The sequence below is a fragment of the Panthera uncia genome, assembly GCF_023721935.1.
Source record: "Panthera uncia isolate 11264 chromosome C1 unlocalized genomic scaffold, Puncia_PCG_1.0 HiC_scaffold_4, whole genome shotgun sequence".
Lineage (NCBI taxonomy): Eukaryota > Metazoa > Chordata > Mammalia > Carnivora > Felidae > Panthera > Panthera uncia.
The window spans coordinates 87,410,457-87,431,233 of NW_026057585.1; the positions used below are offsets into that span (position 1 = coordinate 87,410,457).

At 48.0% G+C, this 20,777-nt stretch overlaps 1 protein-coding gene and 1 non-coding gene across 2 annotated transcripts; both read right to left on the bottom strand.

The window, feature by feature from the left end:
* Window positions 1–4,261: 4,261 nt before the first annotated feature.
* Window positions 4,262–20,755, bottom strand: ELOA (elongin A). Its single transcript, XM_049617791.1, has 11 exons — window positions 20,582–20,755; window positions 15,740–15,796; window positions 14,793–14,899; window positions 12,440–13,625; window positions 11,942–12,056; window positions 11,035–11,190; window positions 10,844–10,941; window positions 9,507–9,687; window positions 9,059–9,170; window positions 8,174–8,349; window positions 4,262–6,894 (listed from the first exon to the last, which is right to left on the bottom strand). Exons 1-11 carry the CDS (start codon window positions 20,732–20,734, stop codon window positions 6,833–6,835), a joined length of 2,403 nt encoding a protein of 800 aa, XP_049473748.1. The 5' UTR covers window positions 20,735–20,755; the 3' UTR covers window positions 4,262–6,832.
* On the bottom strand, window positions 15,279–15,425 carry LOC125913873 (U4 spliceosomal RNA). The gene has a single exon (XR_007455145.1). It is a non-coding gene; the product is annotated as a U4 spliceosomal RNA (small nuclear RNA).
* Window positions 20,756–20,777: the final 22 nt, after the last annotated feature.

A 20,777-nucleotide genomic window follows, 5' to 3' on the forward strand; every position in this document is an offset into this window, starting at 1 on the left:
GGGAAGGGTCCTGGGGAAGGGTCCGAGTCCTGTTAGGCAGGTGAGGGGGTGGTTACTCAAGGGGAGGAGGTGTGGTCAAGGTGAAGGACACAGAACAAGATGGAGTCGGCTGGCGTAGGCCCGCCCTTTCACTTATCCCCCTTGAATTTAGGTGCAGTTAGTGAAACATGATGGAAATGATGGCTGTCACTTCTGGACTTAGCTTAGTGGCCAGTGCAGTATTCTTCATTCGTCTTGGAAACCTGAGCAGCACGGGTGGGTGCCTCCCTTAGCCTGGGTCCCTGAGTTAGGATGATGTAAAGCGAAGCCCCAACAGACCCAAATTGGACATATAGTTTCAATGAAAAACAGACCTTTGCTGTTTTGAGCCACCAAGACTTAGGAATTGTCACTACAGCATGCCCAAGTCCAGGGTTCTGTATCCTCAGCACTATTGACATTTGGGGTCAGGTAATATTTTGCTTGGGGGGGGGGGGCTGTCCTGCATGTTGTGGAATGTGTAACATTTTTGCCACGTGTCTTGGTAGGGGTAGAATCACCTCCGGTTAAGAATGACTGCCCAGCCTATCCTAATAGTCTGAATATCCTGCCAGTCCTAAGTAAACCCCATTTAGGTATGATTTCCGTTTTATTTTTAAATTATATTTATTTCTCTTTGAAAGAGAAAGAGAGAGGGAGGCACAGGGAGAGGGAGAGAGAGCAGGCTACCCGCCCAGCACAGAGCCCAACACGGGGCTTGATCCCGTGATAGTGACATCATAACCTGAGTCGAAATCAAGAGTCAGACGCTCAACCGACTGACTGAGCCACCCAAGAGCCCCTGTTTCATTGTTTCGATATGCTGTTAGATTCTGCTAATATTTAGGGTAATCACGCCAATATTCATAAATAAGATTGGTCTGTAATTTTTCTTTTTTTTGGTTCAGTCTTTATCCATTTTCCATGTCTGCGTTATCCTAATTTCAATAGCACTTTCCTTCCTTTTCTTTGCTTTGGAATAGTTTAAGTGGCGTTGGTATTACCTGACTTTAAGGTTGAAAGAATTTCCCTATGAAACCATCTAGAGAAGAGGCTGGACAACCGGTTTGTCTATTTCTTCTGTGGTAAGGAGGCTGTTTAGACTCTAGAGGAGTCAGCCTTGGTAAGTTGCTTTTGTCTGGGAAGTTATCCACCCCATACAGGTTTCCTGATCTGTTTCATACAGTTGTGGCTCAGGGTTTTAAAAACGGGGAGATTTTACAAAGAAGTCTAGATTTCTGTCTTGTCTTTAAACTTCCAAAGATATAGCTGCAGGTGAAGCTATAAATAGCTTTCATTTCCTGTTTCCCCACCCCCCCCCCCACCATCTTATGCCAAATTCCTGGCATGTGAGTTGTGATTCCTGAGACAAGAAGGAATTAGGTAGAGTCTGCCTTTTTCGTGGCTGTTAGGGGCTATATAGCATAAGGGCCTGAAAGAATAGACGGGAGTCCAAAAACAGAAAAGTTGAAAAACCCTGTCTGAGGCAGCATCGACTAGGATTTGGGTTATGAGGAAGGACTTGCTGACCTCTAAGTGGTTCTCAGCTCGTGACCCTAAAGCTTCAGTTCCCATCAATAGGAAATAAAGCTTTTCCTTTCATTCTAAATTTAGAGGGAATGAAGGAAGGACATTAAAACGTATTGAGCTCCCTGTCTCTCATTGGATCTTTACAAGAATTCCTATGGGGTGTGATCATTCCCATTTTACAGGTGAGGAAACTGTGTCAAAGAGGGGTCACAAAGCTAAAGGATAGTGGAGCCAGGATTTGAACCTGGACCTAACTCCCTTTAAAGCTCATGCATTGTTTTTCCATTACGCTACGCATTCCCAAACCAGGCTGTTCATCAAACTCACTGGGGAAGGCCTATGAAAAGTACTTATCTCCAGATCCTACCTCTGACCTATTTGAACAGATTTCTGCCATGGGGCCCAGAAATCTGTATTTAAAAAAAATTTTTTTTAAAGTTTATTTATTTTTAAGAGATGGAGAGACAGAGTGTGAGTGGGGAAGGGGCAGAGAGAGAGAGGGAGACACAGAGTCTGAAGCAGGCTCCGGGCTCTGAGCTGTCAGCACAGAGCCTGATGCGGGGCTCGAACCCACCAGCCATGAGATTGTGACCTGAGCCGAAGTCCGACTGACCACCCAGCGCCCTGAGAAATCTGTATTTTAAACAATGTACAAAATTTTAAACAATGTACAAAATCAGACAATTTGTACAGTTGTCTGGTTACTGTTTTCCTCTACTAGATGGAAGCTCCAGGAAGGTAAGGGCTGTGTCTGTCTGACTCAAGGACACGGAGCGGGGGCAAAGTGTACTGTGTGACCAGATGTGTAAGCTTCCCAGCTCTGACCGGTGGGCCAGCTGCAAAGAGCTTGTGGCAAATTAGCCAGGGCAGTTCTCAAACTTTTTAATAATGTACATTTTAAGAATTACTTATTGTTCGGGGTGCCTGGGTGGCTCAGTCGGTTAAGCATCCGACTTCAGCTCAGGTCATGATCCCATGGTTCGTGGGTTTCAGCTCTGCATCAGGCTCTGTGGTGACAGCTTGGAGCCTGGAGCCTGCTTTGGGTTCTGTCTCCCTCTCTCTCTGTCCCTCCCCCGCTCATGCTCTGTGTCTCTCTCTCAAAAATAAATAAACATTTTTTAAAAATTTAAGAATTACTTTTTTTTCTTTTAATGCACACTCTGGGGCCCCAACCCCAGAGATTTGAGAGTTGAGAAACAGAGGTGTAGCTATATTAAATTCTGATGTCTGAACTTTCCACCCAAGTTTTTGAAAGGGGTAAAAATAGTAGGCATCACAGAAAGGGAAGTCCAGGAGCCTGTGAGGACAAACTGCCTGTTTCACCATTTAGCCAAATAATCTGAGAGAGACTCCAGTGGATGTAGAACCCTAGTGGAGATAGGCTGTGAAGGGGACATCTGTCAAGGTGATAAGCCAGCGAGAGGGTTCTTTTGGGCATTAATTGCATGCAGCCAAGAGAAGAAATCATTCTTAGCGACAGTTAGGGGATCTTTTTGCATCGGAGGTCAGCCTTGCTCCAAGGGCCCAACCTGGGGACGTGTGATTATATAGGAGATGGGTAAATGTCACTGACAACGCGTGCTTGGGACAAAGGCCGACACACAGTGCTGCTCACTACCGCTCATGCTTGTGTCAGCTTGCACACCTTCTCTGTGCTTCAGTCTTCTCATTTTAAAAATGGGGCCCTGACCACCTACCATGAAAGATCACTGTGGTAACCGAGCGAGCGTATAGGAGTCAGAGCAGGGCCTGCCCCCCGTGGCAGGTGCATCCCCAGTGGGCCCGGTGACTCTTACCGGACCGCGCGTGCCAGACTTGTGTGCCACTGTGTGTCCCAGGGTCCAATCCGGGTGCTGGCTCCGCAAATGCTGAATTAATGAGTAAGGGACACGGGGCTAATTTACAAACTCCGGGTCGTCATCCATCAGATCCCATGTTCCATCATTTAATGTACAGAACTTCTTACAGTGAGAATTCGATCCAGTAAAGGCTGGGAAGAGGTAAGCCCACACACCAACAACGCCCTCTTCAGGAGAGAAGGGTAACAACAGTGTGCCGCTGGGGGACTGTAGGTTTGATGCAAGATCCAGCCCGGTCTCTGCAGGGGCCGCAAGCTGCAAGCACCCGAGCCCTGGCTCCTGACACTGGGTAGTGATGGGTAGTGCTGGGTAGTGATGTCCGGACGCTGAGGCTCCTGCAGCTCAGCCAGGGCCAACGCGCGGGTGCTTATCAGGTCTTTGCTGACACGACCTTTCTGCACAAGTTGTCATCATGCTCCTGTTAGGAAGTCAGCGGAAGACGGAGGAGACACACCCGGTCCTTCCCACCCCGCAGTGACCGACCCACAGGTAGGGTGGCACACACCTTACAGTCAGAGAATCTGGGTTTCAAATCCTTTCCTTTGCTGCAGGTTGGCTGTGTTATTTCATCCTTGAGCCTCAGTTAATCTCTCAGTCCCAGGATGACAAGGGACAGTGTCTGGTACCTGCAAGGTGCTTGTTTTCATCTGAGTTTCCTCCCTCTGCGCAGGGGTTCTTTACCCTGCATTCCCATCCCCCAGTCCTGCTTTGCTACAGACCTAAAACCCAACATCCTTGACGAAGCCCAGGCCAGGGATTAAGCTCTCTGCCTCACAGCCTGGGAACCAGACACTCTGTGACCAGCTGCCATTCCGGGACACGGTAAGGGAGAAAGGAAAAAAGACCACAGCGCGTGGAGTTTTGTTTTGTTTTTTATTTAGACATGGAATTGTCCTTCCTTTTCATATAACTTATCTAATTAAAATATTCATCTTGGTAGTTACCACAAAAAAGTAACATAGAAAATTGTATTTACATTTTGGGACCAAAATACAAAGGAAGAGCAGGCAGATACCTTGCTCTGTTCCCTCCCACTTCCCGGAAAGAGAAAGCCCGAAGAAACTGCTCATTACACCAAGGATCACAAAGGGCTCATTTGTAATTTGGTGATTCGATTCGTATGTAGTGTAGCACAGGAGAAACAAAATTGCACACGTTTTCACAAATGAGACCAAACGTTCGACATCATCCTGTTTTGTGTCTGCTCTGCAGCCATTTCAATAACCCAGGTGAGAAGGTGGTTCAGAAATTCGGCTTTTTCTCTTCCCTCCTTACTCTTCTCACCAAGTCACATCCCTGATGCAGACACTCTTGGAGGAGGAGGAGGGAAAGATCTGGCTCTACGCAAACAGGGCCGATCAAAAGTCTTTATGTGCTAAAAATGGGTAGTGATGTCGGCGTGAACAAACAGATGTCCTTTCCTTCCTCCCTGCCTAAAGACTCCTAACAGAGGAAATTAAATCACACACAACCGAATCTGCAGTGTGAAATACCGGTTTCAATGACAAAGACTTGAACACGCGGCTAAGAGACAAATTCAAGCTGGTGGACACCTACGGGAAGCTACTCCAGGCCAACAGATGTCTGGCACCTGACCCAGATGTTCACTTGGCATTCGGTAAGAGGCCTCCTAATACCAGATTTGGGGAGCAGGCCCGGGCTGGGGGTGGAATGCAATACAAACGATCAAGAGAAATCATGTTTTCCCCAATTCAAAAACACAGCAAATTAAAACAGGGCAACCCTTGTGTCCTGTTGCAACAGGCACCCTGCACAGCAACGCACGCTGAACAATGCAGCTTCTGCTGCACAGATTCTCTGCCGGCTCCGGAATCTTCAAAGTTAGCCTGAGGTCTCCGGGATGGTTAAAAGCAACGGACCCCATATTCTGGGCTCTGAGGGGGCTTGTCAAGAGGGAGCCTGCCAAGCTCCCGACGCTGTCCTACTAACCACGCCCTCAGTCTACCCCTTGGGTGTCTTGAGGGCAGGCACCTCAAACTTACAGCATCTGCTTCCCCTGGGTCACAACCAAGCGGGTTCCTACTAGACCAGCGCTCTCCAGCAGCCAGGAAGAGCGCTGACACTGGCCTCCTAAGTGATGTCGTTCCTCTGTCAGCTTGCAAGTGAGATCCTCCCTTCTCAGACCTGATGGGTGTCCCCCGCGTTCTCCCCCATCCTGACACTAACAGCTCAGACACTTTGCCTAAGTGGGCCGTTCCCTCCAAATTCTGGCTTAAACACCCTAGAAGTAGAGAGTGCTTCAGCTGCAGAGTTCTCTGCAAAACAGCAAATTCCTGTGCTCTCCCAATCACATGATCTTACCTTTTAAAAGAAAGGCAAAAACAAAACCCATTTCCAACACAGCATTACAACCTTTAAAACCACTCACTTCTGTTAGCAGTTCACAGGGAACACGAGATTAAAGTGCTGGCTTTTCAACCTCTGAAGTTGTGGCGGGTGGGGGCGGGGGGGGGCGGGGGGGGGGCGGCACAAAAAGCCCTGCCGTGTGTTCGTGTCTCCCCCCTGCAAGCAGGGAGGAGGGAAGATAGGGGAGGGAAAAAAGCCCTAAAGTTTTGCATCAGAAATTGTAAAAATGTTGGGGTTCTGTGCAAATTGATCCCCCAAGTTTCTGTGTCCTCTAGTGAGCCTCAAAAAAGTGGGAACTGGCAAAAAGGCTGGGGAAAAGACTCGAGACCTTTACAAATAACCTCCTTTAATAAATACTATTTAATGAGGAAGAAAGAGATGCACCTGCATAGGAACTCAAGCAACACTGAGAAGGGCCTCCGAGGTGGAGCTCAAACACTCCACGTCGAGGCGGCCCTCTAGGGCGGGCAGCCCAGGACCCGTTCCTCACCCTCCGTGCAGCAGGCAGCACACAGGCTCTGAGGATGCCCAGCCCTCCCTCTGGACCAGGGTCCACTCAGGAGAGCTGAACTGGGACAGGGGAATGGCTTTCACTAGGTTTTTATCTAACTGTAATAAAGAACCCTGAAAATAAAAGGCTAAGTGTTTGGTAGAGGACCTAAAAAAAAAAAAAAAAAAAAAAAAAAAGGAAAGAAAAAAAGAAAAAAAAATACTGGGGGTAATATAAATACAATCTGGGGGCAATATTTATTAATTAAAACTATGTCTTATGGTTTACAAAGAAGCTAATTAACAACAAAAGTATAATTGACCTTAAAATCCTCAGTAAGACTGAGGCTTCACATCTTCTCCAGAATTCTGAAGTGTTCTCCAGGCAGGGAGGCAGTGGCTGCGGCACACAGGTTCACAGGTGCCCACACCTGCAGACCGTGCAGGATTCGGAGACCAAAAGGTTCCTCGGAGCAGAGGATTCTGGTCTCCTCTGGAAGTTCCATTCCCCAACCCCCATTGTCCTTGTACTCCTCCCCCAGATTTCATCTCCAAGGCGAGTCCTCAGTTTATCGTCGGGAAAACCTGTTCTTGAAAGCTTTAATCGTCTTGGCCATCATTGGGGCAATTTCTGTGGGAAGAGAAATAAGGCGGTTGGTTGTTTCAGATTGTGGCAGTTTAGACACACACTGTGAGTGGTTCACAATCAAGGCCAAGCCTTGCTGCTCTTGGCTCTGCACTACCAGAGGAATGGGTACAGCGGTAGCCCTTTCTGATTTCTAGCACCACAACAGCTCCACTTCCTGAGCACCTGCCGGGCCCCTGCCGATCCCCGGCTCTAATTCCAACCACGTCCCCAACCTCCCAAGAGACCGGCCGACCTGCCCCTGGTTGTGCAGTAAGCGAAAGAACTGGAATTTAATACCTAAAGGCCAGCCTGGGCCATAATTTTACTCTGTTCCACCACCCCCCGCCGCCAGTATCCAAACTAGCAAAAAGCAGCCCCTCTCACTCCCATCTGTCCAGTGCGGCAACAGGTCTAAGATGTGCTCAGTGCAGACATCACCTGTGGACGGCTGGCCTGCCCTCTTGGATGCTTAACCTGAGCACAGAAGCTTCTGCCAACACTTCTACCTGCCCGTGGGTCTTGAAGCGAATCCAGAAGCATGCTTTTTTAAATGTTTATTTTTGAGAGAGACAGAGAAAGAGAATAGGAGAGGGACAGGGAGAGGGATAGAGAGAGGGAGACAGAAGATGTGAAGTGGGCTGTGCATTTTAAATGTTTATTTTTTTAATTTATTTTTGAGAGAGAGAAAGCATGAGCAGGACAGTTGTAGAGAGAGGGGGGGACAGAGGATCCGAAGCGGGCTCCGAGCTGACAGCGACGAGCCCAATGTGGGACTTGAACTCACGAACCATGAGATCGTGACCTGAGCTGAAGTCAGATGCTCAACCAACTGAGCCACCCAGGTGCCCCTTACAGAAGCATGCTTTTAACAGGCAGACACCCCCTTAGAATACTGGGGACAGTCTATGGTAAAACTTAATAAAATATAAAATACGCACAACTAGATATGAAAACACAAAACTCAGAAGCTGGAATGATAGGTCGTAAACCCTCAATAAGATGGACTACAAGCAGTTAATAACCGTCACGAACCCCTGGAGAAACAGGTTTACACGTAGGTAAACGAAGCGGCGTGCCAAAATGAGTATTCACCGCAATCGTTATTTGCAAGAGAACTCGTGCACTGCAACCAAAGCAGGGGAAGGAGGCACCCACATCGAGCCCAGCCATGCGCAGGGCACGTATGCCTCGTCTGGCACGCACGGCATAATACGGCGATAAAGACGCTACAGAGCTCAGATACTGTTTTGAAATATCTGGGCGTGAACCCCAAGTCACTTACTCTTCACAGTCGGTTTCCTAGGATCATAGGAAACAGTGCTGAGCACGGGAGCCAAGTGGGCACCGCTGGTGCTCGGACCATCATAGGCAGGCTCCTCGGGGCTGGCGCTGAAGCTGTTGCTGCCACTGCCGGAGGGAGTGTGGCTGTTTCCTGTGGGGTATGGGGCCGGCTTAATCCTGCAACACAGAGCAAGCTAGTTAGTCCCGAGTGTGACGGATCTGCCCTCAGCACCGACAGCCTGAAGCCGGCCTCTCTGAGGAAGACCCAGTTTTGTGGCTCTGACCAGTGGACGCGAGCACCCGAGATCCTGGTGATGACACAGAGACGACAGAGTTTAGCCCTTCAGAATGAATGATCATCTCAACTCAATTTTCATCTTTTAGGTGTGAATCCGTATTTTTCAAATGTTAATGTGACTTAGATTATATAGTCATCACAGCAGCATGGTTTATTTAATTTTTTTTTGAGTTTTTAAAAAAGTAATCTCTACCCTCAACATGGGGCTCAAACAACCCCAAGGTCAAGAGTTGCATGCCCCACTGACTGACCCAGTGAGGCGTCCCAGCCGCCGTTGGTTTAAATGGGGAAAGGGGAAAGCACGAGGGAGTATCTCCCAGCAGCCAGGTCCTGTTCTCCATTGACTCTTGACCTCCTGAGAGGCAGGAATAATTGTCCACCTATGCTGCAGTCACGGAAGTGGTGGCTCGGGGAGGGCACGTGCGGAGCTGGTCAAGGTCGGCCTCCAGAACCCTTGACCTGCACTGCCATGCTCTCACCCCAAAAGTGAACTGCTTCCTGCCCCTGGGCTGCCTCGGAGGGTTGGGTAACAAGCTCCTGGGGTTCTTTTCCACGGGCGCAAGGAGACCCTGGAGGTGCAGAGCTCACCTAATTTTCTCAGGCACAGCTGCTCCTCCGGTTCCAAACTTCTCCTGTCTCCGCCGAACATCACGAGGGGGCTTGGCCACAGAGTTGACAAAGGCCATCTTTGCCTGCCGGCCTGTAGAGAAATACGGAGATCGATATCTGCCTTTTTGAGCAGAGACACTGCTGTTCTTTTAATAATCTACACTGTTAAGAGACAAAACCTTCCCAGGTGCTCCCAAAGCTAGGAGATTATCAACGCTGAAAACCCCTGTAGGCAGTAAGTGTACTGACGGAAGACACGCTCCATCCCTGCGCCCCTTCTGCAAAAGCAGGCCAGATACAGGAGCCAGAGGCTACATGAGCCCAGCCCACCAAGGCCCTGCTGTCGATCAGAGCACAGGGCTCACTGTTGCGCCAGATCACCTCATCCTGCTCGGCTCCCCACTGCCACCCCCTCGCCCCCCTTTACCTTTGGGCTTATTGGCATGTGCAGATCTGATATTCTTTGTCAGTACTCGTAGCCGCTGCTCCCGGGCATCCTGAAGCCGCAGGTACATCTCCCGCCACGACTCATACTCTTCCGGCCTTTCTTCCTTAAAGTCTCGGTGACAATGAACTTTCCATAATTGATCTGTTTCCTCAATTAATACCTAAAATCAGAACCAGGGCATCATTTATATGTAAGCACTCTGACAGATTTCTTTTCCATCCTTCATCACCTCAGGCTGACCACTTTCCTCCTAATGATTTTTTTTGGTCCTCGTAGTAGTAGTATATTAAAATACCACAATTCTAGAAAAAAAAAAAATCACTATATTAAAAACACATTAAGGGGCATCTGGGTTAACCCAGGTTGGTTAAGCGTCCGTGCTGACAGCTCAGAGCCTGCCTAGGATTCTCTCCCTGCTTCTCTCTGCCCAACCCCCCCCCCCAAATAAACTTAAAAATGTTAAGTGCAAGGCACTGTACTAGCTGCTTTTGGGGGATTGTGGGACTAGGAGAGAAGACAACACAGAAACTAGCTTAAGGTCAGTCTTTCTCTGGGGCTCCTGGGTGGCTCAGTCGCTTAAGCATCTGACTCTTGGTTTTGGCTCAGGTCAGAAGCTCATGGTTTGTGGGTTTGAGCCCCATGTTGGGCTCTGTGCTGACAGTGTGGAGCCAGCCTGGAACGCTGTTTCCCCCTCTGCCCCTCCCCAGCTCGTGCTCAAGCTCATGCTCATGCTCTCTCTCTCTCTCAAAATAACTAAATGAACTTTAAAAAGGAAAAAAAAGATTAGTCTTTTCCTTTAAGGAAACCAGTGACAGGTAGACCTGGGATGAAGTCACATCCAGGCACTTCCCCGGCACTCCCTGCAACTGTCACCCGCAAGGGTTCAGAATTAGAGACAGCCAGCTAATGTGATCAAATGACCCGTATGTCCCGGCGTTACAGGAAAGATATCTGGACAGACCTGGACGCCTCTGGGACACACCCAGCCGACCTGTGCTCTTCTATGTTCACCAGACACCCGAGTGTCGAAAACAAAGCTCTGTCCCTGCCCTGGTTCCCAGAGGCCGAGCTGCCAGAATTCTCCCTTGACCTGTGACCAGGCGAGCTAAGGAGAAGGGTGGGTAACGTTTTCCCGGTCCTTTTGAAGCTCACTTTGAAGCCAGAGCAGGTGCTATAAAAACACGCACGTTTACAGGCCCACAACAGTGAACCGACCCGTGCCACCGCCCTTCACCCACTACGGATTCAGAGACAAAGCTACTTCTGCAGACGCGAGCCCGACGAGGGCCCTCTCTGCACCCAAACAGGACACTCACGTGATTGCATTCCTCTATGCGGTACAGTTGATCAGGCGTACACCTCTCCAAAACGGGTTCGAGAACAGAATACGGGACGCCTCCCACTTCAAAGATCGCTGCAGAGAATCAAAGGTGGAAGTGTCGAATATTGGCCGGCCCCCCGCAAGGCCACAACGGGGTTAAGAGCAAGAGAAAAGCGTGGGACTTACAATCGATGTTGTTTTTAAGTACCCGGATGCACTGCTGGTGCAAGGTCATCATTTTGGGGAGATAGGCACACTTGGAGCCAGAGTACACCTGCATCTTGGAATTCATTCTCCGTCCGGTGAATCCAGCTTCTTCCTCTTCCTGGGGTGAAGACAGTGCTGCAGGGCAAGGACAACAGGACCGCGCGTCACACAGGGCACTAGGCTGTGCAGGGAAAGCTCTCCTTCTCTCCCCCCTCCTCAGCCTCCCACTGCCCTTTCCCAAAGGCCACCAGGGCTATTGGTTTTTTGTGTGTATTCTTCTAGCAAGACTATGCAAAAATAAGTAAATATGTATTTCATTCCTTTTTCACCGATTAGAAAACCCCTACTATCAACTTTTTTCATTTGCCACATTTTAGAAATCATCCTATGTCAGACACAGACCTTCCCACATTTTTTACAGCTGTACAGGAGGCCACTGTGTGCGTGACCATGGTTCATGTGATTTGTCTCTTGCTGAGGGACCCTTATGTGGCTTCTAATTCTTCTATTAAAACTAGACCTTTTTTTTTTTTTTTAAAGATAAAAAGCTCACGTACAACATATGAAGGGTAGCTAGTAACCGCAGCAAAGATTTACTGAACACTCACCATGTGGAAAAACCCAGAGTTAAGAGCTTTACCAGCATTACCATTTTTAATCCACTTAGTAAGTCAGACACCATTATCAGGTCCACTTATGGAGCATGAGACTGAAGTCCAAGGAAATGATTACCCAAGTTCATAGAACTTGAAGCCAGAGCTGGGATTCACACCCGAGCCGTCAAACTCCAGAGCCCAGGACACTAGAAAGCTCACCCAAATCTTATGACATCGCGAACAAATTTTTCAAATCTTTGCTCCATTCAGAAAAGAATGCAGAAAATTACCTTTTCGCTTTGGTGGGAAGGAGGACATCAATTCCAGGGTAGGAAGCGGCCGGTAATTGGCCTGGATCACGGGTAACGGGAGGTCTGGCAACACGGGCAATGCATCAGCGGGGACCTGCGGCGAGAACACCAGTAACTGGACAGCCTGCCGGGCAAGCACAGCTCCCCGCCCTCGGCCGACTGCCAGCCGCGGTGACCAGGCAGGCGACTTCACGAGCAGACCCAGGCTGGAGGAGGGCCGTCGGTCAGGTCTGACACCACCGGGGGCAGGAGATACACCGGGATGGGCCCGGCACAGCGGGACACCTCCGAAAACACTCGTCTTGGGTACTAGCTACACCCTGGCAGCACCTCCAAAGGCCTGGAGGCGATTACTTCAAACTGAAACGGCAGGCCACGAAAAAGCCAGCCAAGCACGACAGCGGCAAGACAAGTCCTGGGAGCTGTGCGGGGCCAGATGCTCTGACTGGGAAGCCACCAAGGGGCTGAAGGGCTTACCTTTTTCAGCTTGGCTGAATCGGCTCCAGCTGGCTGAAGCTTCTCGGACTTGTTTTCATTTACCTTAGGTAATTTCTGAACGGAGTCCAAGTTTTTATTAGTGCTTTTCGAATCAGTTTTTTTAAGTCCTTTTTCTCCGAGAGTCGTGGCTGAGGCTTTCACAATCTTTTTCTTTTTCTTCCGGGGCTGGTCGTAGCTGAGGTAGGACTCAAAAGACATAGTGGGCTGCTCAAATTCATCATCCATATCTGCCTCCTCAACCTTAGGGAGGGAGCCCACTGACTTTCTATCCGAATGAGAAGTTTTTACCTTCCCTTCTGAAGTTTTTAGGTTGTTGGAACCCCTCTCTTTCACCTTGGGCAGCGGGTCTCCCGCCCCCTTTCCTACATCTAAGCTGTCTAGACTCTGCTTATTTTTGTCCGATTTGGTTTTCTCTGGGTCTCTGTGCTTTGGCTTGTTTTTAAGGTGGTTGTCTGAAGCAACTTCCAAGGGGGGTAAAAACTTCTTCTTGGTGCTGCCCTCTTTCTCCTTCTCTTTCTTGACACTAGAGGGTGGTTTCTCCTTCGTGCTATCCCCTGAGAGCGGCCTTCGGTTTTCCTCTTTGGAGACAGACTTGTGTGATTTCTCTCTGCTCAAAGACGCCTTCCCGTCTCCCCTGGCATCCACTGGACGTTTTTCCTTGTAGGAAGATCTGTGCTCCTTGTTCTGACTCACAACCCCTTTCCCCTGGGGATCCCCCAGGTGTCGGTCCTGACTGACCCCCAGTCTGTCCTGAAAGGCATTACTGTGGCCTTTCCCAGGCTTCTGATGTGGGACAAAGGGCTCATGATCTTCCTCCGGGGATCTGTAATGGTCTGTGGACATTTGATGGGGACTGGCAGATGACGGAGGGGACTGAACATGGCCGTAATCAGAAGATTCGTGGTCTGAAGAGTAAACGGGGGAAACTCTATGGCACCTCTTTCTCTCGTCTCTCCTCTCTTGAACGTGAGACACTTTGTGAGTTCTCTCAGGTTCCGAGAGTTTCCTGTGTTTTTTCTGCCTGTGATCAGGACTATAGGATTGGCTACTGGAGGCTTTCCAGTTTTCCTGGTAGTCCCCCTCTATCTCCTCTTTCTGAACAGCATCCCTGGGGCGCTTCCGGGAATTGCTCTTGTCAAAGTCCTGTTCATCAGGCTCGGAGTTTCTAAAATAAAAGAAAAAGCAGATAAAGCAGATATAAATCTCAGTGTAATCCTTGTTCAGAGGACAAAGTCATAGAACCTGAACTCACAAAAATAGATGGAAACAGATGCAGAGTTAGAAACAAGGTCTTGGGAAGAGGGTGAATGGATTCTGCTCTATGATACTCCACTGTCGTGAGACTGGGAAAACTCAAATATTCAACAGATGGAAAATGATACGTTTAAGTATAGGATACAAAGATCAAATATCTTGAGGACATGAAAAATGCTTTGAAGTTTTTCAAAACAGGGACAATTTAACTTGTTATGTTAAAAAGGGGGCTGGGGCGCCTGGGTAGGTCCACAGGTTAAGGGTCTGACTCTTGATTTTGGCTCAGATCATGATCTTGTGGTTCATGGAATTGAGCCCCGCATCGGGCTCTGGGCTGACAGTACAGAGCCTGCTTGGGACTCTCTCTCTCTCTCTGCCCCTCCCCTGCTCACCTGTGCAGAAGTACACAAAATAAATAAACCAACCTTTAAAAAAAAAAAAAAAAAGATGGGGGTAGGTGCTATTGGGACACCTGGCTGGTTGGAGGATGCCACTCTTGATCTCAGGGTTTGTGAGTTCAGGCCCCATGACGGGTGTAGAGATTACTTAAAAATGAAATCTTAAAAAAAATGGAGGGGAGCGGGCCATTATTTATATAGTTTGTTCCCAACTGTGTACAAACATTTTTTAAAAAGAGGGGAGGGGAATGTCTGGCTCTTAATTTCAACTCAGGTCATGATCTCACAGTCGTGAGATCAAGCCCTGTGTTGGGCTCTTCAATGAGTGTGAAGTGAAGCCTGCTTGAGATTCTCTCCCTCCCTCTCACTCTGCCCCTCTCCCCTGTGTGCATCACACACTCTCTCTCTAAAAATAAAAAAGAGTAGAAAGAAACATATCAAAATACTAATAATGCTTATGTTCGGATGGTAGAATTACAAAAAATTTTCATTCTTATTTCCATTTTTTAATATTTTCTAAAATCCTATAATCATGAATTATTTTTATAATCAAGGCCAAATAAATGTTTTAAATAAGAAGGCAGAGAAGGAATAATAAAACATATCCTGTCTGTAAACATTCTAGGTACCATACTGAAGCATGAGGTTGAGCAAACCTACAGAGTAATCAACGTTCTTACCGCTCCACAGGAACCAGCTTCTTCCACTGGGCCACTAGGTCCCTGGCAAAGCTTCCGACATGCTCGTGTTTTCGTAAGCTATTTACTGTTTTCCCAACCCCGGTCTCCTACAAATTTGACAGAAGAATTGTTAGAGGGTTGTGGAACTAGGCTCACAACTTTCTGAAGAAATAAGGCCTCTTGCTTTGAGAAACTCCTTCCTTAAACATATGTTGCAAGTCTCAACACAAAATTACTTTGTGTCTATGCCTCAAACCTCTAATGACACACAGTAGCAAAGCACACGACTCCAAAGAGAAAAAACAATATATTAAAATACTTCCAGAACTTTAACAATAAATAACAAGAGTGATTATGGCAGGTGGCAGGCATTGAGCTAAGAGCTTCGCATACAATGTCTCAATGAGTCCTTAGAACAACTCTGTGAGGCAGGAATCTGTCCAGTTATTAGCCAGAAGTCCTAGAACGTGGATCTGAATCCAAGACTAACTGATGCCAAAGTCAAAGTTCTTTTAATTTTTTTTTTAAATTCTAAGATAAAATTCACCACTTTATTATTATTTTTTTCAATTAGCAATAATCGTACCTTGGGTAAACCTCATTGGCCATGATAATGCCACACTGCGCAAAGCTCATTTTAACCATTTTAAAGTGTACGGTCTGTTGGTTTCCAGAACACTCACAATACTGCACGACCATCACCACTGATTCCAGAACATTTCTGTAAACCTACAGAGAAACCCCATTCCTCCCAACTTCCTCCACCTCCCTACTTTCGGCCTATGGATCTGCCTGTTCTGGACATTTCACATAAATAGAACCATACATTATGTGGCCTTGTGTCTGGCTTCTTTCACTTTCAAAGCCCATGCTTTTAACCTTACTGTACAATCCCTCCCAGTGGGAAGGGGATGGAATATAGTTATATAATATCTAACAGTTCTTACCGCAAGAATGTCTACTGTAATAGGCAAAGTGGAGAGTTTCTTCAAATATTTCAAGAGCTGTAGAGAGAATAAAATAAACATTAATTTCTATAAAATCAGAATCACTCACTGGAAGATAATATCTGACAGTTAAGTGCTTATTGAGTTCTAAGTGTTGTACAGTAATAAGTATGGTTATTATCTCTATTTTACAAGTGTGAAAACAGGCTCAGGAAAGTGAAGTTACTTGCCCCAGGATGCAACAGGGGCCAGATACACGGAGGTCTGTGGCTTTGGATTGCCTGCTTTCAATTACTGTGCAACACCAAGGTGAGAGAAGACTTAAAGAGACCCAGACCTGCCAACTCTAACAAAAATCAACAACTATCACTGCCCCAGTTTTGAGAGAGAATTTCTGAGAAAGGTACCAATTTAGGGACATTACCCATGAACCCAGCACAAAGGAAAGTAAGGAGGAGAAGAGGTTTCTCCAGGAAAAGGGTATCATGTTTCCAGGAAGAGTCGCAGTTCAACAGAATTGTTTTTTTGATACAAGTGGGAATTTCAAGACCTGCGTCAAGTTGCCAGAATCAGAGCTTTGCTGGTGCAAATGGTGAACACAAAATGTCTGGGTAGATTAGAAAAGTGATCTGGGTTTGGCCACATTTCCTTTCTGTAGTCCTAAAAGTAGGTCAAAATCAGGATAGCAGAGCTGTTGAGACAGAGTTCCGGAGTTGGGGACACGCTTCAGTTTGGCCCTGTCATCGCCCTGCTGGGCGATCTTGTGCAAGTCATTAACCTTCTTGAACCTCAGTTACTTCATCTGCAAAAAAGGAACTGATCCTGTCTCTTTACAACGTTACAAGCTGTGAGGATTCTCAGAGACAAACCATGTGCAGTCCTGGGCCACAGTGCCTGGAATAGTAACAGTGACTACCCTTACATTTCAGCATCAGATAACAAGATCTGCCCCCTTTCCACCAAAAGAGCTCCATAAATGTTTTTGTTTTTTTTTTTTTTAATGCTTATCATTAATCACTTCATTCATCCACTGACAGCTCTTTCAATGTCTCCCCTTGATCGTCAACCAGAGAGTCCTCAGCTAATTCCTACTTACTCCATTTGTACCCTAAGTTATGACTGGCTATACCTCTTTCTAGGACACGTGTATATGGATATAAAACACACTTAGCCTTCAAGGGGTGCTGCAATGTACAAAAAATAGTAACTGTGACTACCTTCACATTTCAGCATCAGGTAAGATCTGCCCCTTTTCCATGTGTAAACCAGTCTGTAATTGGTATGCCATATTGCTATTAGGTGTAGGACAAAGTATGTTCTTCCGGTCATTCTACTTCAATAATTACTCAACTCAGTCTCTAGGCAGAGCAACTGGATCACAAGTGATAATCTTGTTTGGGAATAAATGGGAAGCCAAGGGATGTATCTAGGGAGTTTCACCTTCATAGCTGAATGAAAATTATTCTCCACTTCAAATTTGATTACGACCATCATCCATCCGACTCAGGATAAAGTCTATGTGTGTTTCTGGTCACCCAAGCTATGGGTGCAAAGATTAATGCTAATTCCATTTGTTAAAGGGAAATTCAGGGTCATCGTAGAGGTTAAAAATGGGTTGTGTCCCCTAATGCCATTCCCTGGAACATATTTATATATCATCTATTGTGTGCCCGCTACTATGCCAGTAAGTTCTTACATGTGTTACTGCGTTTCATCTTCATTAACCAACTCTATGAAGGGGATACTTTTCTCCCCATTTTAGATACTGAAACAGTCCAGTAAGGTTAGGTCACTTGCCTAATGAGCTAGTAAGTCAAGTGTGTCTACAAAAGCACGAACTACAAAGACAGGAGAAACATCCAACACCATGACACTGTCCTTAGAAAATAAGAAAATAGAACAGGAGCTTATGTGCCTGGAAACAAAGCTGAAGAGCTCGTCCTCAGTATTACCTTGTCAGACGGTTTAAAGTTCACAGAGTAAAGGAGGTCACCACAGGGAGTCCCAGGACCTCTACAAAGCCAACATACACAGATGGGGCCAGAAGTCACTGAGGGAGTGTTCATCTCAAAGCCTAACGCTAATTGTGAAGTGTAAACGCTGCCTTTCTGCTTTGCTTTGGGTTAGCAGGGGTGACTTGAAAGCAGACAAAACTAAAACCCTGGAGGTTTTCAAAGTGACTGCGTGCACCATAAGAGAAGAAGGGCTCCAGAGCCCTTCTATTTTCAATGAGGTTCAAGAAAGAACAAAGCAGTACCAAGGTAAGAGCACTTTGGGCATCCTCAGGTAGGTGGAAACTTGCTGCTATCAAACCAAGGGACCAACTGCAGAGTGTGCAAGAACTGATAATAGCTCATTGAGAAACGCCAAACATTTGCACAGTACACGCTTAGGAATCTCAACTGTCCTTTGCACACCCCTTCAACCCAAAGAGCAAAAAGATGTTCGTGATGTTGACCCCTTGTTCTCCACTTGCTATCTGTGTTCTCCGTAGTTTTCACATTCAAAATGTAACACGGGACAGGTAACTTTACCACCCCTGAAAACTTGTTTCCAATTAAATGGTAGGAGCCAAGTGACCCTGACCTGATACCTTTTCCTCAAGTAAGCCCACATCACTGATAGACTTAAAGCAGAAAACAAAGTTACAGTTAAACACCTATGTTTAATAGGAGTAAATCCATGAACATAGGTCTGGAATCAACCCTTTGGCTAATAATGGTTTGAAAATGCAAGTTAGCTGCAAAGTCAATACTGCCATATAATCATCTTGCAATTTCAAGAACAACCTGTGGGAGCTTGTTGGGTTAACAGAAGGCTGAGAAGGCCAGTGTGCCAGCTTGCAGTTTTCCCCTCTGCAGTTAGCTCATTTCTGAATGCCAACTATTGTGTCCTTTGCAAAAAGGATCTCCCAACATTTTCTCATCTTCATAATGCAAACCCAGGAGTTCTGGATGATCTGCGATCTGGGAAGTGAAAGCCCAAATACTCACAATAATCACTAATAATTCGAGTAGGATGAGACACCAACAAACCTTTTCCTAATTTGAAACTTCACGCACATCGACTACTAGAAGAGCTACTTCAAAATTTAAATTCCAGTGGAAAAGGACTATGGATACTACCTGGCACCTTTTTTTTTTTTTTTTTTTTTTAAAACCTTAGAGTAATAAAGACCAAACTGGCAGGGAGGGGGTAGAACATAATACTGCTTTAAGGTTTTAAAAATCAGTCACAAACCTACAGTGTTCAGGAAAACCAGCTAGTGCTCGGAAATAACGACCACTTATTAGACGTCCACAAAGGGTTATTGTAAAAAGAAACGTCTGGCCACTAGGAACTGAAGCTGCTACAGAATATATAACATAAACTGAAAGCATTTACGTTTCACAGATTCAAAACTAAGATGGCTTCCTGAGCCATACCTCTTTGAGCCCGGCATGCATAAGAAGTTAAAGAGTGGCCTGATGGTGAGCTACAGTGTATAGCTTTCAGAAGTGGAGAAAAAAAAGCCACCTCGGCCAGGCGCCAGGCTCGAAACAAGGCGAAGAGAAAGGAGTCCTTCAAAAACAATCAATCTGTAGAGTGGTGATTAAGATCTACCGAGCACTTCCTATAAGACTGGCCTTCCCCCCCTGAGTGGAGTCCTAGGAAGCAGGTGAGCAAACAGACTCAGCAAAGAAGTCCCCAGTGTCCATGGCTGGGAAATGGATTAGAACCCAAACGTTACCGCCACTTCATCCCCACTCCTTTCCTCCATTACTCGGTCTTCAAAAGGCACTCTGGGGCTCAGAGATCCAACTCAGGACCTGCACACTCCAGCCAGAGTGCTCAGGGGGAACGTCTGACACCTAAGTGTTTTCATCAGTGGAGTTCAGTTTTCAAAAAATTCTAACATCCAGACACTGTCCCAGACACTGAGAAGCGGGATAAAGTCGAGAGTGGGAGGAATGCATTTAACTTAAGAAAACCGTCTAAAAAACAAAACCAACCCCTCAAAACTCGCTGAGTGCAATTAAAAATGGTTGCCCATCGTGCACAGCAACGAGGAAAGGTGGCTCTTACCTTTCCATCAAGGCCAGAAGGAAACGAGCTGCAAACTCCTAACCTTTTTTTTTTTTTTTTTTTTTTTTTGGTTTGTTCCAATTGCAACCAAGTTCTTAGGGGTACCTGCAGCTAGGGGACGCGAGCTTTATTTTGTTTTGTTCTGAAAGGATTTACTGAGAAAGCGAAAAGGTCCGCGTTCTCGCATCAAGCCGGAGAGCCGTACGAACGTCTCTGAGAGACGCAGGACCCCACACCGAGCCCAGACTCCACGGGAGCCCAGGCAGAACCGGCTCCTTCTCCCTCCGGACAAACGTCCGAAGACACTGAGCCATCGCACACATTTCGCAGCGAGAGGGTCAGCTCCAGCGAGCCCGCCCCGCGGGGAAAGCTGGCCCGGGCCGCCTCCGGAGCGGCTCCGGGGGCCCCGGCCGGCTCGCCGCGTCCGCAAGGAGCGCGCCCCTGCCGCCCGGAGCCCGCGGGCGCCCCCGTCCCGGGCCCGGGAGGCGGGGACGCCGGGAGCTGGGGGAGGGGGGGGGGGGAGCGGGGGTGGGGTGGGGAGGGAGCCCGGGCCGGCCGAGGCCCCGCGCCCTCCGTGCGTCCCCCGCCCTCCGCGTGGGCAGCGGCCAATGGCCGCGAACTTCCCGACCCAGGCCGCAGCCCCCGGCGGGGCCTGGCCCCGGGTCCGAGCCCCCGCGGCCCCGGCCGATCGGGAAGGGGCCGCGCCCGGGCCCGCGACCGTTACCGGGCCGCGCCGCGCCCAGCGCCCGCCCCGCTCCGCGCTGCCCGCTCGCTCACCTTCTTCGGGTCCGGGTTCGCGGCCAGGCGCGCCTGCAGCTTCTCCACAACTTGGAGCGCCGACTCCGCCGCCATCGCTGTCACTGGCGCGGCCTCCTCGCCGGAACTGGGCTCGCGTCGCGTCCTCGGGCCGCAGCTCCGCCCTCCGTGCATCCCCGGCGGAGACGGAAGCGACTGGCCCCTTCCGGGCCTCGGC

Coding starts and splice junctions, on each gene's coding strand:
- ELOA (XM_049617791.1), bottom strand. CDS start 20,734: ATGCACGGAGGGCGGAGCTGCGGCCCGAGGACGCGACGCGAGCCCAGT. Junction 13,626..14,792: donor AAGCTGGTTCCTGTGGAGCG/GTAAGAACGTTG, acceptor CTTTTATTTTAG/AAACTCCGAGCCTGATGAAC. Junction 9,688..10,843: donor GCATAGAGGAATGCAATCAC/GTGAGTGTCCTG, acceptor TTCTGATTTTAG/GTATTAATTGAGGAAACAGA.